Here is an 18,372-nt window from a genome sequence, read left to right on the forward strand (position 1 = left end):
AAATTTCCTTTCCGAGTCAACTGGGTAAGACATTACTTTAGTTTGGATACTTAGGTTGCCATGGTTGGTAACCGTTTGAGACGCATTACATTTCTCTGTCCAAAATCTTAATAACAATGGGGTGACAGGCCTGCACAACTCCCATCCACGTGTAACAGCCAGTTAAAGCTTTGCTCTAACGAGTATATCCTTTAGAGATCTGCCCCTTTTGTACGAGACAATAGGGGGATCTTTGAATATTCTTCTAAGCAATGGTTGTTGTTGAATTAAATGCCAATTCTGCAAAAGTATTTGCTTTTAGTTAGGCACTGATGGGCGATATTGTGTGACAAAAGGCAAGATTCGCGTGTCTTGTTTAGATGTTTACGTTTCTGTTGTAGGGCAGGTTTTCTCTCCTCAAATGTAATTTCTGCGAGAGTTGTTGAAACGAGAGTTTCAGGATACCCTCTTTCGATGAGATTTGTTTTAAATTGTGAAATAGCAGTTATAAATACTGTTTCAGAGGAGTTGGTTTGGAGAAGTCTGAATGCTTCGCCCTTGATGAAGCCGTTTTTGACCCCTGGTGGGTGGCAACTTGAGAAATGCGTATACTGAAATGTTTCAGTAGCTTTGAAATGAGTTTTAATGTCTAGTCTAGACTGTTGTGCAAATCTCTCGCCTTTATAAACTTTTGTGTCGAGGAACTTTGTTTCCGTGTCGGAAACTTCAGCCGTGAACTTGATAGTGGAATGGTGGCTATTTGTTTGTTCAATGAACTGCGCGACTTCGTCTTTGTTTATATTCCGGATAGAGAATATATCGTCAATATACCTTTTCCAGGCGAGTGTTTTCTGAGCGCTTTGATTTAAAATTTGTGATTCTACCTTTCCCATAAAGATGTTAGCAAAAGCGACTGCCATTTTAGTACCCATGGCTGTTCTATGTGTTTGGAGGTAGTTTTTTCCAGTAAACTGGAATGAGTTTTCTTGAAGTATAAGTTCAAGCGCTCTTTTAAGATATAGTGTCGGGATCAGGAATTCTCCTTCATTGAAAGATTCGTAGTATGCGTTGCATACTGTTTCTATCCCCTCCTCTTGAGGTATATTTGTGTATAGGCTTGTCACTTTCATTGAAACAAGGATAGCGTTCTCTGGTACTCTCGTTTTTTCTATGAAATTGATGAAGTCCGTCGAGTCTTTAAGATAGACTCCTGTTCTTTTACTATGGGTTGAAGGAGTTTGTCTACAAATGCAGACAGTCTCTCTGTCGGACCATCACATCCAGATATTATGGCTCTTCCAACCGGAGCTGGTTTGTGAATTTTTGTAAGCGTGTAGAACACTGGTGTGCGAGGCGGGTTAGGTGTTTGACAAAACCATAGGTTGGTCATGTCATTAATATAGTTGTGCTGGTGGAGTTCCTTAACCAATTGTTTTACCCTTAGGGATGTCTCTACAACCATAGGACGTTCAAGAGGTTTGCAGTGTTCAAGGTTGTCTAACTGGATTTGTCCTTCGAGAATTTTATCTTCAGTGTTTAGGACAACCGTTCGCGTCCCCTTGTCTGCCTTTTTAAGATTGATGTTGGGATCTTCTTGTAGCGTTTTTAACGCCTTTCGTTCCGTGTTAGGCAGATTATGCTTAGGTTTTGTAAGTTGTACTTCAGCAAGTTGAACTTTGACCTCTTCTTAGTAGCTTTCAAGAGCCACTGATTGTTGAACCGGCGGAATCCAGTTTGATTTAACATGGAAAGGATGCGGTTCGTTGTCTTGTCCATGGAAAATGTATTGTAGACGCATTCTTTTAGCGAAATGGTCGAAGTCCTTCAAAAGATAGCGCCTTATTTGTGTTTCATTTTCTTTTGGTGTGGGGTTATATTTGAGACCCTTAGCTAACAAGTTAGTTTGGTCGTTTGTGAGGTCTATGTTCGAGAGGTTCTTTATGTGTTTTTTGTTTGCCTCTTTTTGTGCATGTAAACGATCGGTTCGATCCTTTTTTCTGCGTTCTTTTCGCTTTTTGTTTGGTATTTGGGATGGCTTTTTCTTCCCATGTCCCCGTTTTATATTTCGAGAGTCAGAGAGTAGACAGGTATAATCTCTCTTCTGTTTATTGTTGACATCTAATAATGTTGACAATGACATAATTTCGGCTCTAAGTTCATCGATCCTTTTCGATACTCTGGTTACATTGTTTTTGTTTACGGTTTCGTTGGGTGCCGAGCGCGCGAAAGCTGTGATAACAATGGGGTGACAGGCCTACACAAATCCTATCCACGTGTAATAGCTGCTTTGAGAGTTTTGCTCGAACTAGTATATCTTTGAGGATCTGCCCCTTTTGTATGGTACGATAGGGGGATCTTTGAATATCTCGCTAAGCAATAATCCTGTTTTTAGGAGGACATTTCACAAGAGAAGAGCCGTTAGAGGTCATAGGTCTGCGTGGTTTCCGCTGTTATCCGCGTGTAATTTGTAGAGTTTGAAACCTCTGTTTCTTGCCACGTGCTGGTTTTTTTTTTTGGCTCATTTCTATTGCAAGATATGTTTTAAACTCTCTAAATATTAGCTCTGGAGGGACAAAGTTTGAAATATTCCGTGAACATGTTGGTTACTTGCATTTTGTATTATTACGCCGGGCCCGGCTGTTTGATTAACTGTTGCAAGTTATGCTGCTTCTTATCACGGGTGTCATATTTATCTTTGTCCGGCTTAGCCAGAGATAGCTGTGTATCGATATGCCAGAGAGCACTTAACAGACATAAGAAAGGAGAGACCTTGTGATAAACAACAAGTCATCTTTTAATGGCGGGAAGATCACTCTTTTCGCACATCCGGGAATCTCTAAATACGGGTTTGACAAGTAAGGGCATGTCACGCAACATGTCACAAGCTGTAGATTTCCTTGTGGAAAGCTATAAGTCTGTCTTAGATAGACGCTCTTATGTTTCTTCCATCAATTTCATCGAGCTTTTTGTCCTTCCAGTTTGTGCTTTCTGGAACTGCAAATGTAGATGTTCAGGCCCAAGTCTGTGGACTGTTTTGCGTGTTGTTTATGATATTGTGAGGTTTTGCTCAGGCAAAAAGCTCTGAATTTAGGAGTTCTTCCTATGATTGTTCAACCAGCTCCACGTTGTGGTCGTCACTGCTTTTATTTGCGATGTTGTCAGGTTTTCTTGAGACTGTTAATAGTCCCTGTTTTCCAACTGTTGTATATTTAAAACATGCACGGTGACAATTAAACGTAAGACTAGGAGCATTTGTGATAGGTAAGGTAACTTGTTATCGGCTTGTTATATCAGTAAGATGATTATAACTTCTTTCCCACGATTATGCACTGTTCGTTTGATTATTTTTAGAATGCATCGATCTGTCAAAGTACACATGCTGTTAAGTATCACCGTGCAGGCTTGTTAATCACAATTATTTTATAATCAGATTTACGCCTTTGGATGATCAGATGTTCCGTAATCTCATCGCTTGGTTAATAATTTATTTTCGTGAGTTAATATAGAAATTTGATTTTGATCACACCTGCTCACTCTTAAACGTAAACGTATCTATATATATCATCACCGATATTTTGTTTTGAGTTTAAGTTATCCTAAATTCTTAATTTTTCATCAGCGATCAGCCATCTTAACTTCTCCAATCTTAACTGGTCTTGCCTTATTCTGTTCTACACCGGTGAGCTATTAGGGACTTTAAGATATAGTACGGCTAGGCTATAGTACGGTGGCGGATAGTGAAGATCGCTTCCGGTGACGTCATGACGCGCGTACCAGAACGGCTTTCCCGCCGTAGCCTTGCCATCTACTACGGGAAAGTGCCTGGTCTCACGTACTCTTCACTACGTGAGTATAAGCCTACTTCTCATTTTAACGCTTTTTTTCACTGTTTGAACAGCCTAGTTTGAAGATAAAGTTCTTAATCATAAAAATCAGTTCTAAGATCATTGTTTCTTTGTCATTTGTACAGAACGCGAGGTGATCAATTCAGTCATATTAGTATCGGGCCGAACAGCCGTAGATATGAAAGCTTCGTATGTTCTAATCTGAGCTATAATTGTTTATTACTACTCAAAATGTATTTTATTTTAATCGAAAGTTTTGTATTTTCGGGCTTAACACGTAATCGTTGTACGAACAACCTGTCCGTGTTGAAATCGAGCTTTTTTATATCAGAGTTTATATTTTGTTTTGTGGTTGGAATTACAGGCGGTTCTATCAAGTTCTAAAAGGCAAATCTGAGTTCTGAAAGATGTAAGACGGATACAGGAGAAGGAAACCATTGTCATTAATCAAGTGTATTTCGTATGAAAGTAGAATAATCTCTGGTTTCCTTGAAGGTAGCCATTTTTGTAAAGACACGTAGAGACTGCACATACCGTTGCCGTACATAAAATCTTAATCATTTGAGTTTGGCAGGTAAAACACCGTTGTCAGCCTAGTCCCTCACGGGCAAAGTAGCTGTAGTTGCACTCGCCGTAGCGTATCTTAAAGTCCCTATTATCTTATGGCCCGGGTCGTCATAAGCGGTACTTGGACAAATGCAATTTTTTTTTTACAATAACTGTCTAATTTCTCGCGCGCTGATTGGCTCATTTTTATCATTAATAAGAGTACAGACGGATAACATTTTAATTTATGCAAGCTTTCAAATTTAACTTACAGCTGTCAAATTGTCAATTCTTTAACCAATGCGATTCTATGGACTTTTAAAGTAGCCAATCAAAAAGCGAGAAAAGCTATTGACAATGTTGGCGTCATTTTGAATAAAATTCACATATCTTTGTTTACGGCAAGTTTACGGCGTCTTTTCACCTCATTTATTCCCGGCATTTGACCATTTTGGAGTCTTGTTATTGTTAAAAACAAATTGACGTCAGTTTTTTATGCCTCTGTCCTCTTAGTGATGATAAATTTTGTCATAACACTGTCAAAGTTTACTGCGAAACCACTCGCCCTCGGCTCGTGCCTCCACAGCCACTTTGACAATGTTATGACGCAATTTATCATCTATAAGAGGACAGACGCATAAAAACCCGTGGTCAATTTGTTAAAATTACTCTACTCTATACAGACGGAAACTTTTCGCCGTTTATGACATTTTAATAACTGCGCAATTTTCCCTCGGTATATAATAAAATAGTAAAATATACTTATAAAACTCTTTGCGAAACTTTATTAAATTTCTGTAGAAAAATTAACTGAAAAATTTTAATTTACATATATACCCGTCTGTTCCTTAGCTGTTCCTTAGAAAGTCACTCAGAGAGTCATATTACAGCAGGCATGACATATTCTGAACGTTCTCGGTATTCTTGAATGAGAATAGATTTGTGTTCGAATGAGCGAATACACATTATTCTTTGTAACAGCTTTATCTAGAACTGCGTAACTGTGTTATGCTGTCGGATTGAAGCCGGCAACAATGTATGTATTGTTGTTCTTGTTTCTTGAAGCAAATACGCTTGGAGAGAACAAAAATGCAGTAGAAGAGGCAAAGCTCTGTAAATTACAAAAAAAAAAAAAAAAAAAAATACAACTGGATAGCACGAAAGGGCGATGCCGAAATGTAATCAAAGGTTCCCTGAGCCAGCTCATGGATGAATTGTTGCCTCCGAAGTGGAAGTAAAGTCTGCATGTGAGCCAAGTGGCCCATCAGGTCGGCACTTATCCCGGTTTCTGTAGCATGAAGCGACTAGGAGTATTTCTACTACCCCCGGATGGGATGCTAATCGATTGCAGGGTTACTCCCACAATTAAATTTGCCACTACTTATTTATACACCTGAGTGGAAAGAGGCACTGTGAGAGTTAAGTGTCTTATTCAAGAACACAACACAATGTTCCCAGCCAGGACTCGACGCCAGACTGCTCGAAATAGAAAAGAAATACAAAAATCAAATAACAGGTTGTTTACACAGACAGCTTATAAATTTTAAAATGGATAATACTTAATTTTGATTGGAATTGGAACATTGTTATCATATTAACTTGTACATGATGTAGTGTCAAAGAATAACAACAGTCTGTTTCAAAATGAAATCATTAAATGAGAGTTCACCATATTTACCAGTCAGTCCAAAATTGACCATATAATTATGTATATGAGTCAGCAGTGCATTTTGGGTCAAGGTAAATTGGTTATGGTCCTTGTTCAGTCAACATTATGGCACAGCTGTATACCAATGATTACTATTATGCAAAAATTACAATACATGATTTTAAAATTTATTTTAGACAACCAAATTGAGAATGCCAGGACTGCCAAGAGTATTTTGCCAAATTTCACTTAAGTGAGACATGGATTTTGGCAAAATCTTGTTTACTTTAGGCTAAGTCAAACATAAACAATTTGATTGTAGCTTGCAGGTAAATAGGAAATCTATAGAAAAAAATAAATAAGTATTTCCTTCAATATTATAAGAATGATTTCAGACAGTTTTGTTTCAATCATGAACCTGAAGTGAAGGGATTGTTTTTGTTTACAATTTATAAGGGTTTTTTTCTATAGAACTATGTCCATGGAGAGGTGGAAGGGAAGTAACAAAGTTTTATACAAGGAGGCTCTGGCCCAAGGTCAAAGACCTATCCATTCTACGGTTTTTTAGCAGGAAAGGCTTTCCTTTCATATACATGTAGCTTCTTGCCTGAAACCCCTTTCAAAAACCTAATGTGGCCCACTAGATCTTATTTCTGGGATAAATAATCAATTAATGTTTGAAATCCCCGTCCTGTTAAGTCTTATAATACCTCCAGCCTGAAAAAAGTGCACCTTTAGTCAACTGTAGCAAGAAGTCCCCCAGCTTGGTGCAATACAATAATAAGGATACTACATATTGTGGCGCATGCAAGTAAAATAACAATAATTTTCTTTATTATATGGCTAGCTCCGTGAGCGGGCAAGATGAATCAAATCCTGCGCTGTGATTGGCTACCCGAGCGGGCAAGATGGAGCTATCTCGCCCGCTTGGGACTACCCGCCGTGTCCCGCAAGAAAAATTTCCCCGAAAGCCATATAATAAATCATTTATTGACCAAGCTTGTTTGGTCAAGATGGCTGGATATTGGCCTCGTTCTTTTTCTGCGAGTTTATGGACCTCGACTCCGTCTCGGTCCATAAACACGCGAAAAAAGAACTTGGCCAATATCCAGCTATTTTGACCTCACACTTGGTCAATAACTCATACTTCTTGGGAACAACAATCACGGTATTTTATTCCTATATATCTTGGTAATTGTTTGTGCTAGTCTCACTAGCAATGCAGTAATACTAAGAAAGATTGCAGATACGTTTCTGCTAATAGATTTTTGCCACGATTACAGAACATACTTATGTTGACAAGTATCAAGCATTCTCTTCTCCATAATTCAAGTTTTGATGTCAATTTGTTTAAATCTCTCATTTCTAGGAGCAAAAAAAAAATCTACATCACCAGCCACCATGCGTCCGGCTTTTTGACACAATTGGACAGCATGTCTTTCTCGCAAACAAATAGATCTACACAGTCTCTTGGACTTAATTTGTTCATCCATCACTAAAAGATTGCAGTGTATATTTACTCAATCGTACATGTAGGTTGCCTTGCATATTATCCGTGAAGAAATTTTCACTCTGGTCGAACTGCATGGAATACAAAAGAAATGTAGTGTGAACGACAACAAAACTAAAAGATAAGGCAATTCGACATTTTTTTCCCCTAAGTATTTAAAAACAAGCTTACAAATTTCGAGCTTGCGATACTAACACAGGCAGAATTTCAATGTGTGCGTACAAAATAAAACAATAGAGAAACAATGAAACCAAAACCGTACAAGAATTTAAGCTTACCTTAGACTACACAACGAGAGAGAGCGAGTGGAAACCGTCAAATTCTCTTGCCAAGAAAAAAAGCTAATCACGATCTTACTTTCTGCTTTGTCTTCCCGGGTGTCTTGCATCAATTCTTTGACCTCGCCGACCGTGCTGTTGTGAACGATACATGACCACAGTCATAAATACCTCTACCAGCTTTCATCTAGGTGTGAGCAAAAGCCGATAGGCAAAAAACAACATATTTACGAAAGAAAATGACATGAAACCAAAATGGCCGACTTCAATCTTCGAGGTGTTCTGTACGGGTCCACAAATGATCCCAGGACCGCAAATGATCCCGGACCGCAAATGATCCCCATATTGGATCGCAAATGATCCCGATCAAAAAATAAGGAATGGCATGGATAGTGGGATGGTGTGGATAGGGAATTGGCGTACGTCACTACCGATGTTTTTATTAAAGCCATCTTATAATTATACTGGCTTACAACTTGCTCTTTTTTCATACTTTCGACTAAATTTTGTTGCTAACTACGATGTTATGAATATCACCACCCAATCATCAAAACACGACTTGGCTTGCATTTCTTTGCAATTCTCAGTAAAATTATGATCGGTGCAACATACGCTACATATCTTCCTTTGTTAAACATTGATGTTTCGGTGTTATAGTTAAATCACGTTTTATCAGCCATTAACGCCACTCGTCTAAAGTTTTAAACTAAAATCTAACCACGAAGCAACTATTACAGAAGACGCTGTCACCTGAGAAGACCCACAAGCCTACAACGCTTCATCACTCTGTAAAACACCTAGTGTGTAGCACTGGAAATTTGAACAAATTTATTTTGTAATTTTTCCTTGGTCGTATTCTGACTTTAACTCCTTGGAAATGACTACTTGAGTATTCTAAGAAGCCAAAATTCCAAGCTATAGTTATGAAGTTCAGCTTCATGACCAAGCAAGGCCATTAGGCTTGCGCTTCGTTTTGACAGTTAGCTGTTTGATAGATGTTTGATACTATCGCCACCGGGATTTCGAGGATGTTTACAAGTACGTGTTTTTGCAAGACTTCTAATTCAATAGATCGTCTTCACGTGACGTGTTTATATCCTCATCAGGCATAAGAGGCGGTATATTTATATCTGTTTACAATTAGCGTGCTTCGGACTCCAGAGCATTTTGAATTTCAGGGTCATGGAGGTTGCGTGACACAAGGCTACGATCGAGTTTGGTGAAAAATATATACTTATCTCATGATTTTGAGCCTTTTTAGAAGTTAGAGCATTAGGAAAAGTGATTATATAAATGCTTTTTTGTTTAGTACTGATAATCAGTCGCCTAGAAAGCCAAAGTAAGTTCCAGAAGTTTACACTATATTCCGGCCGCCATATTGGTGTACCACGGATGTACACCAACATGGCGTTTTCTTACTGGGCTCTGTAAATTTCTGGGAAACATTTACGACGAATATCTGAAGTTTGGGGAAACGCACAGGCCTAAAACTTGGAGAAGTGTCTTATTTAGTTATCTTCTATAGCGTACATCACAATTTCTTAATTTAGCTTGTTCCATTGTTTGGTTTTCGATTTATTATTTTCTTTTATTGCGTGACAGTGAAAACGATCTGTATCCTTCGAAGAACAACACAGCAGCTGTCGAATATTTTTTGTAAAATGATAAAACATGTTTTTTAGTTCATAATTTTTGTACATGTTGTCACCTTCCTCCGATATAAATCCGTGCCATTCCTTTTTTTTTTTTGATCGGGATCATTTGCGGTCCTGCGATCATTTGCGGACCCGACAAACTCGTACCCAGGCTCTCGATTTATCGGGCAAAAATGTACACCTTTCTAGTCTCCCCTGGTCAAAGAACCTTCCTGAAGACGAATGAACACTCGTGGACAAAAACAACACTTAGAAGGGGAGGTAGGAGAAAACTGTTTAATCCAGGTTTAATGAATAAATTAGTTAGAATCGACTGACTGAGTGAGTGAGCGCCATCCGACTGCCTCCTAAGCTCATGGATGTTACGTAACATCCATGAGCAAAAAGGAAAAAAAAAGTATTTGATTATTTCTCTGCTTTTAAGGAACAGATCGTCTGAACAATAGCAAGTTATTTCGCATGTTTGCATTCGACCTTTTAAAACTCAATAATGGACACCAATCGCCTTGTAAGTGTAAAGAATATATCGTGGGTAGCGTTATGTATTTTAAAACGTAATTTGTTTTTGGTTCAAGGTGTATAAACTCATACAGCGACAGGTAGCCTCGTGTCTTACAATTCAGGGAGTAATCGCGCGAGTAATTGCAAAATCGGACGAGCGCGAAGTGCGAGGCCAATTTGAAAATACGAGCACGATTACTCCCTGAATTGTACGACACGAAGTCTAATTATTAATTAATCGCATCTATAACAAATTTCGGAATTTCGAGAATTTTGTTATAGATACGATTAACAGCATAAGCGGTTAACCCTAATCAGTAACATCGAACATAGTAACTCTTTGCTAGAAAGACTTTGGATGACTGGAAACTTTCCTTCCGTGAATTTTTAGTCCACAGAATGTGAACAGATGCATGCTTAATTAGAGAAACAAAAGCCAGTAAAAGAGGTATAGCGCTGTACATTACATCAGTAAGAATTGTTGCACGGTTTGTCTGGACATATTGAGTTAAGACAAGTAACATATCAGTTCAGTCAGTTTCTGTAATACACGAGTGATTCGGCTAACGTGTTTACATCCATTTGCCACCCACTTCAGATCACGTGTGGGAGTATGTATAAACAGAACAACTGTAATTTCCCAAATGAATCATCGCATGATCTGAATTGAGCGCCGCCAAGGATGTAGACGCGTCAGCCAAATCCGTCTGTACAGTTCTCTGCTCAGTGACCTGGCCTTTTCGCAGTTAATGACATTCAATAACTGCGGAATTTGTTGTTCAAATATATTTACAGAGGGAGATTTTTCCCAGATAATGACATTTCAAGAACTGCTACATTTGTGATTTAGATATATATGCCGAGGGAGACTTTTCGCCGTTAATGATATTTCAATTTCTGCGAAATTTTCACTCGGTATATAATAAAAATATACTGATAAAGTTTTTTGCCTAATAATATACTTGAAAAAATTACTGGATTCTGATTGGCTGAGAGCAGTGCAGTTCAAGTGTAACACCAGTGCAAAAAGTGTAACATCAGTGCAAAAAGTGTAACACCAGTACAAATTACACATTGTAATTCTAGATTATGATTGGCTGAAAGAAAATAGGAAATTTTCTAAGCCAATGATATCACGTAAAATGATGCCGACAATTTAGTGTAGAAATTTTGAAAAAGTTTTCTCGAATGAGAAAAAATGGCTTCAAGAAAGATCTCCCGCCATTTCCTCCACGCGAATTTTTTTCATGTTTATATTATTAATAAGTAATCATACGGTTTTTCTCGTTCAATTTGGAATTAATTAGCACATGTGAGTTTTTCAAAAAGCTGAAATTGCACTCGCCGAAGAGGCTCGTGCAATTTCAGCTTTTTGAAAAACTCACTCGTGCAAATTAATTCCAAATTGAACTCGAAACCGTATGATTACCTATACTAATTTTTTTTTAAATTTCTTTAGAGAAAAATAACTCCAAAATATTAATTTATATATAGATACCCGAACTTGCGGATATCAGAGAATTGAGTGGATCTGGATTCTCGGTCGCCTCTCAAGCACGCACAACAGGCAGTTAGTAAAACCAGCCTAATGTTTCTCTTGTAGGAAGAAGGCAGGTTGTGGTGCGATCGGGTTTTTGCTTCTGGTGGCTATAGGTGCTGTGGTGTATGTTACTGTGGAACAAAAATCCGATCAGTCAACTGGTGGACCCTACGAAAGACAGGCTGTTGCAACGGATACACCGCAGTGCTCCCAAATCGGCAAAGACATTCTCAACGCCAACGGCTCGGCCGTGGATGCTGCCATCGCCGCCATGTTCTGCTTGGGGGTTATAAGCATGCATTCGTCGGGGATAGGAGGAGGTGGAGTAATGTTGCTGTACAACAGAAGCCTCCACGAAGCCAGTGTCATCGACTTCAGAGAAACCGCTCCAGCACTAGCATACCGGGACATGTTTAAGGGCAACGAGCAGAAAGCCCAAAAAGGTATTCTTCTCTGCTTTGTATTCAGCGAAGACTTCTAAAAATATGAAGAAAATAGTATAACGAGGTCCAGAAAAAGCCTGGAGAATGACCAAATGGTAGAATAGCTCTGGGTACTGGATTTAACTGATTTTGCAGCGGTCACACGAGAGCTCTCCATACTGTTGTGACTAATCAATGTTCCGCCTTTCGCCATGTTGGGATTCTGTAGCAAATTTACAAGCTCTTCGTTTGTGCCCGCAATCGGAACTGCACATTATTGTATTAATGTTCTTCAGCTTGTAACACTGACTCGGACTCTTAACTGACTAGTATCTCTCACACGTTTGATGAAATATTTTTGGGTTGTTTGGACTAAAGATGACCGTTTAAATTTTTAAAACGTCGACTGATTTAAGCAAATACTACAAAGACTACCTTAACTTCTTCTTAGGTGGTCTGTCCATTGCCGTGCCTGGCGAGGTACGCGGTCAATACGAAGCCTGGAAACAATATGGCTGGTTGCCGTGGAAACAACTTGTTCAACCTGCCATCGAATTGGCCAGAAATGGATTTAAAATAACAGCAGCTGTGGACGATGCTCTGAAAACGACAAAAGGATTAGAACAGGACATCAGAAATGATCCAGGATTGAGGTCAGTTCATATCACCTTGCAACTCAATTACAAGCAGTAGAAGATAAAGCGTAACAGGGTTAATCCCAAGTGTAGCTCTTACTCCTAAGGTAATCCCTCTCAAGTTATTTTTAGCTTTGTTATCTAGTTCACACACGGATAATGTTACCACACGCGTGCTGCGTTTTCTGAAGAAATTCATGTAAAGCTGCTGGCTAGGGCTGTCCCGGCACGTGAACAAAATACACGTCACTGGATGGATTGATCCTAGGATTTCCAAAACCGGGAGCTAGTGATCTCAGAATAAATTGACAAGGATTACTTGAGAAATAAAGCCTATAGAGGGGAGTAACTCTTTTGCCTTCATCTTCTCTTGGTTACAAGATGGCCATGGCCTAATGCATTCCAAAAATAACGCACGCGACAAATCTTAACATACTCATAGTAAATTTCATGAGGGAAGTCACATGTGTAAAGGTTCTGATTCTTACTTCGTTCTCTCTAGCCTGGTAATGCCACGATACTGTGTTGTTGTTTTCAATATGATTTCAGCGAACTGCTTCTGGATAAAAACAAAAAGCTTCGTAAAAAAGGAGACAAAATCAAGAACGAAAAGTACGCAAAAACCTTGGAACAAGTGCAAAACGATCCCGAATCGTTTTATAGTGGACAGCTGGCCAATGATATCGCGGAAGACATAAGAATAGTTAATGGCATCGTAAAGTTGGACGATCTGAGAAAATACAAGTTGATCAACAGAGAGCCATATAAGGGTGAACTCTCGGGCATGAATATGTACCTCACCCCACCCCCCACAAGCGGTGCTGTATTAGCGCTAATCTTGAACATTTTAAAAGGTGGGTGCTGCTTTCCAAAATGTTTTTCTAACTTTACTCTCCGTCACCTGATTTGGAATAGGCTGGGAAGAGGTCATTAACATCAATCATTTCAAAAATATATATATGACTTGAAATAAAATATCTTGATTTTTGCTTAATTTCAATAACTGAAATCGACGTCAGGTTTTCATGCGTCTGTCCTGTTATTGATTTCGTCATAACATTGTCAAAGTAGCTGTGGATCCGCGGTGCTTTTTAACAATAACAATTGTCAAATTGTCCCCTCTCGCTCGTTGATGCATCGAATAAATTATAAATTCATGTGTCTGTCCGCTTATTGACAATGAAAATTAGCCAATGAGCGCGCGAGAATTTTTGCAGTTATAGTAAAAAGTCACCTAGCTTGGAACCAAATAGAGCAACACTCCTGTGACAACCTAGTGTTTCCTTAAACTGCAAAGCATAGAAACAAATTCGTGGGTGCTCTAAAATAAAAGAAAATCCTTATGTAACTAAAGTAAGGATTCTTTCCAAAACGTTAAAATTCTTCGATGACAAACATTTGACATTTCAGGATACAATCTGACGTCACCATTCAGCAATGACGTGAATTCCGCAGTGCTGACGTATCACCGCATCATTGAAGCTTTTAAGTTCAGTTATGCTTGGCGCAGTCGGCTTGGAGATCCAGACTTACATTCAGAAATAGAAAAGGTGAGTTACATACATATATACATAGTCTATTTAATAAAGTAGGTTGAGGAACAGGCAAGACGTTAAGTCCTGATGTGGACCTGCACAATTTAAAATTATTAATTAAAGAAAGAGGAATCAAGAATAGCTTAGCCTGCATGACTGAGAGTAGCATGTGTCACTAAATGCTCAATTCCCCCACTCCACTCAAGACATATTCGACGTTTTGATCAGAATAAAATCCGTATTTACCTCGCATCTCACATGTTCATAGTGTGTGGTCATACGTGGGAAGAAAACAGCCAATCAAAGACACTATACTTAATCGGCGCAGAGAGAGATCTTCAGGCTCAAATCGTTGATTAATCGTTAATTTCAGAAACTGAGAGCAAACCCTCGGATTGTTTAAGCACAACCTCGATTTCTATGCGTACGAAATTGTTGAAAAACCTGATAAGCCCGCGCAAACAACGACAAGTTTCAATGAAAGTCTACGCGATACATGCACCACGCAAAAAAAGAAATAATCGCTCTCGATTTCTAGGACATGATAACTCATGATGATGACTGGCCTGCAGATAGCTAGTGCTAGTCTAGCCTGTCAGTCTATCACGATATGGTTACAAATGTTTTTTATTAATAAACAGAAAAAAAGAAAGTTAGGAAAAATGTGAATAAAAGAAAAAGGTGGGAAAAGAATGAGAAAAGAAGTGAAGGGTTATCAGATTTATTAGATAATTTTTTTTACTACTGCTGATATTTTAATTTAGAAGTAATATAGTGTACCTCAATGAAGGAATCTTCGTCTTCGAGAACACTTAGCAGTTTGTTTTCAATTCTAAGTTTGAACGATTTCTTTTGGTAGTTCTCTCAGAGAGCTAGCTTGGTATCTCACTCCATAGTTAAGCACCAATTCTAGAATAGGCGTTTTTTTGTGTTTCAAGGTTTGAGGGTTTTATGTAAAAATTATCGGAGGTAGAAAAGCTTGTGTTGTAAGAATGGACACTGGACGTTAACTGGGACAGAAGCAGTCAGCTAAAGTCGAGCATCGATTCAGATAAAGTTTTATAGTATAAAAAGTTTAAAAGCAAAACATTAGCGTTAATAAACAGAGGAACTACTAAGCCACCTTGATCTCATAATCTAATTTTTCATAGTAGATGGCTGCTTAATCAATCAAATTGCAAGACTGAATAGTCTTCCAGTGAATTATACGAACGAGTTACAAAAACATGTTTTTCAGTCCATCAGAGAGTGAAGCTTTCCAAGAATACTTTCTATAAGTTTACACAACGTTTCACCGCAGGTTGCTAGAAAGATGTTAAGTCAGGAAACAGGCGACCGGTTACGTCACAAAATACGGGATAGCATGACGTACAAGGATGTGAAATATTACGCGCAATCATTCTCAGACGCTGATTACGGCACAACCCACGTGGCTGTTTTGGCGCCAAATGGTGACGCGGTTTCCGTGACAACCACAATCAACAGGAGGTAGGTTTAGAACTTCTTACGAGTTATTAATTAACTCTTTTTGCCTTTGATGGTTGAGTAAATTTCCCTTTCGACCTTCAGTTAGAACCATCCAATTACGCTTAGCCAGAGCTGCATTGTAGTGTCGTTTTGCCGAATGCTTGTAGGAGCATTCAAAGACAATCAAATCTTTATTTGTTAGCCTTCAACTTAACGTGAGTTCTCCAAACGTTGTGATATCAGCATGACGTCATCACGTACATGGAGTTGACAAGCAACCTCTCTAATGACATTCGCAGGCTCGATCATGATTCTCGACAAAAGGTACACAGCCTATTAATTGACATTTCGATTGAATATCAGTTACCACTGTCGTTCCGTTTTCACCGTTGTTTTTGACAGATTTGGATCCAAATATCGATCTAACGTCACAGGAATCATCTACAACGACCAGATGGATGATTTTGACATTCCCGGTCACAACATAGTGGACGGTATTTCTCCATCTCCTTTTAACTTTCCCGAGCCAAACAAGCGACCTTTCTCGTCCATATCTACCGCCATTTTGACAAGCGACGACGGCAGAGTTCAGCTTGTTATCGGCGCCTCTGGCGGGAAAAGGATCACCACCGCCGTGTCACTGGTATGTTTAATGGCATCATATTTCGAACAAGAGAAAATGAAGGGTACGAGAGTTCATCCGCCATACAGGACTTATTTCCAAGTTTATCACTCTCAGGTTATTTTTAGATCAATTCTGGTTTTTCAAATCACAGAAAGGTCCAGGGATAGCTAATCATTTGACACGACTTTTCTCACGGGGACAGCCCGAGCGACTTAAAAAAACGACTTTACACTTAATTCCATCGTCTAAGAAAACATTTGCGCAACGTTCGTCGAAGCATTATACGCGGGAGTACTAAATACCATCTCTAAAAATAACTTGCCGGGGATTACCTTTAGAATCAGACTTTGATGGAAAAATAACTATCTTATTTTATCCTCCCTTGATTTCAAAGCCATAACTCTGAAGATACAAGAACAAATGCTCTAAAACACAAATGCGACTGGTGTTTTCACATCAACCGTGAAATCGTCGTTATGAGACTGGGGCCAAGTCATGTTCGTATACCTAAGTCTCTCAGCTTGGACTTAAGTTCTCTGTCTGTCTTCAGCGGATAACAGTTTTGTTCGCATGCGCAGGTGTTAATGAACATGCTGTGGTTTGAACAATCTTTATTTGACGCGGTGGACAAGCCTCGACTGCATACTCAACTGGTGCCCGATCAGGATGTTTCTTATGAAAAGATACCTTTTGACACTTCTGGCAAATATCGCATGTCACGCGAAATATTGGAAGGTTTGGAAAAACGCGGACACAACGTAACTGGCGTGGAATTCTTTGCCGCGGTGCAGGCAGTATTCCGAGACCCTGAAAAGGGAATATTAGCCAAGTCAGACCCGAGGAAACATGGCGCGCCCGCGGGACAATAGAACAATTGTCCTGATGCCGATCCCGAAAACTCTCCTAGTATGATTACATTCACACTAGTTTTGAAGAGTGACCAAAACATTATATTAGCTATCAAAATTAGAGTTACAGCTTTTGATACGCGAAACGTGTACTGAAATTAAGTATCTTGTTTTTTCAAAATTAGGGCCAGTTTGTTACTCTTCCCAACCATGACAAAATGTTTCAATATGGGAAAAATCTTAGCAGTTAATGAACGATATTGACGCATGATTCCGTGATTAATGAAAAACATTCATGCTTTGCATTTCTGCACCTATCTTTGTTTTTCATATCGACTGCATTTGATGTAATATGTTCATTTAAGCTCGTTTCCAGTTCCTTTGGGGTGCGTTTTGTCCCCTAGAGGCCTGAAAACGGGATTATGGTTTCCTTTTTTCGACGCTTCTTAGCATTGATAAAATATATGTCTTTACTTAGAAATGAGGATGCACATGTTGTAGATAGAATAAACAAAAACTTTTCAGTAATGTTTCCTAGTGTTGGTTTCCAGCAAAACTGCAATCATTATGTTGGCAAGAAAAAATATGCATAACACATCCATACATGAAAAAAGAAAAAGAAAACACTGAGATAAGCAAAAGTCTCGGCTCCCAACCCCCGCCTTTTCCGTCCTGTTGCCGTTCCCTGTAAATTAGGAGACTCCAAAAAATATCCTAGCCATTTAGCTGTGAGGTTCCTAGGCGAAAGCAAGTCTGTTTTTCAACCCAAGCACGATATTTCGTTTGCTTGTTTGTCCTGAAGTCTCTCAGATGATTAATACAATTCATGAAATAGCATTTTGGGTTCTTGTCTTTGAAACATTCTAACGTATGAATAAATGACAAAACTTAACATTTTTCGTTTCTCCCTCGCTTCCTCCCCTCTTAGAACTCCCGTTCCCCTTATTTTGTCTCCCGTTTACCATACCCCTCCCGTATCCTCCTCCACCCCGGAGAAAGTTTCATTTGATTTATCAAGAAGTTTTTTCTTCATTTTAAGAGCGATCTGGGACAGCAAAACTCCAAGTGAATTTTAGCTGCTGCCTTCGGCTTGTAAACTTCCCCTGTGAACAACCATTTAGTATTACGACCAAATATGGGAAAACATTGAAACAATTTATTGACATTTCTCTACCTAACATTTTCAGTCTTACAAAACAGCTTGTATCTGCCTTTAGCGAGTAAATAGCCACACGCTTTTTAATGTCTCACAACATACAGTACTGCTTAGTAACAACAAATTCAGAATTAATATGATCTTTATGAAAGATATTTCCATCAAACTTACCTCGATCTATC

General features: G+C 38.9%; 2 protein-coding genes and 1 pseudogene across 3 annotated transcripts in view; 2 read left to right on the forward strand and 1 right to left on the reverse strand.

Annotated features, from left to right (window-relative positions):
* Positions 1–287, forward strand: part of LOC149097083 (uncharacterized) — a 2,974-nt gene extending 2,687 nt beyond the window's left edge. Inside the window, exon 1 of the mRNA XM_089279385.1 lies at positions 1–287. This exon is cut by the window's left edge and continues 2,687 nt beyond it. The gene's annotated coding sequence lies outside the window, so the exon portion shown is untranslated.
* LOC110048402 (glutathione hydrolase 1 proenzyme-like) overlaps positions 1–18,372 on the forward strand; it is a 33,175-nt gene that overhangs the window by 5,412 nt on the left and 9,391 nt on the right. The window contains exons 2-8 of one of the 2 annotated variants that reach the window (XM_089279382.1): positions 11,566–11,945; positions 12,376–12,577; positions 13,109–13,413; positions 13,970–14,109; positions 15,395–15,582; positions 15,964–16,204; positions 16,765–17,926. In XM_089279382.1, coding sequence (XP_089135508.1) covers positions 11,566–11,945; positions 12,376–12,577; positions 13,109–13,413; positions 13,970–14,109; positions 15,395–15,582; positions 15,964–16,204; positions 16,765–17,055 — 1,747 coding nt within the window. In that variant the 3' untranslated portion in view covers positions 17,056–17,926. Of the gene's footprint in view, positions 1–11,565; positions 11,946–12,375; positions 12,578–13,108; positions 13,414–13,969; positions 14,110–15,394; positions 15,583–15,963; positions 16,205–16,764; positions 17,927–18,372 lie in introns of those variants that run through there. The other variant, XM_089279383.1, reaches the window with a different exon arrangement.
* Positions 163–1,777, reverse strand: LOC149097084 (uncharacterized; annotated as a pseudogene).

Source organism: Orbicella faveolata, unplaced genomic scaffold (assembly GCF_042242905.1).
Source record: "Orbicella faveolata isolate gen_17 unplaced genomic scaffold, um_ofav_v1 contig_47, whole genome shotgun sequence".
In the NCBI taxonomy this organism is placed as follows: Eukaryota; Metazoa; Cnidaria; class Anthozoa; order Scleractinia; family Merulinidae; genus Orbicella; species Orbicella faveolata.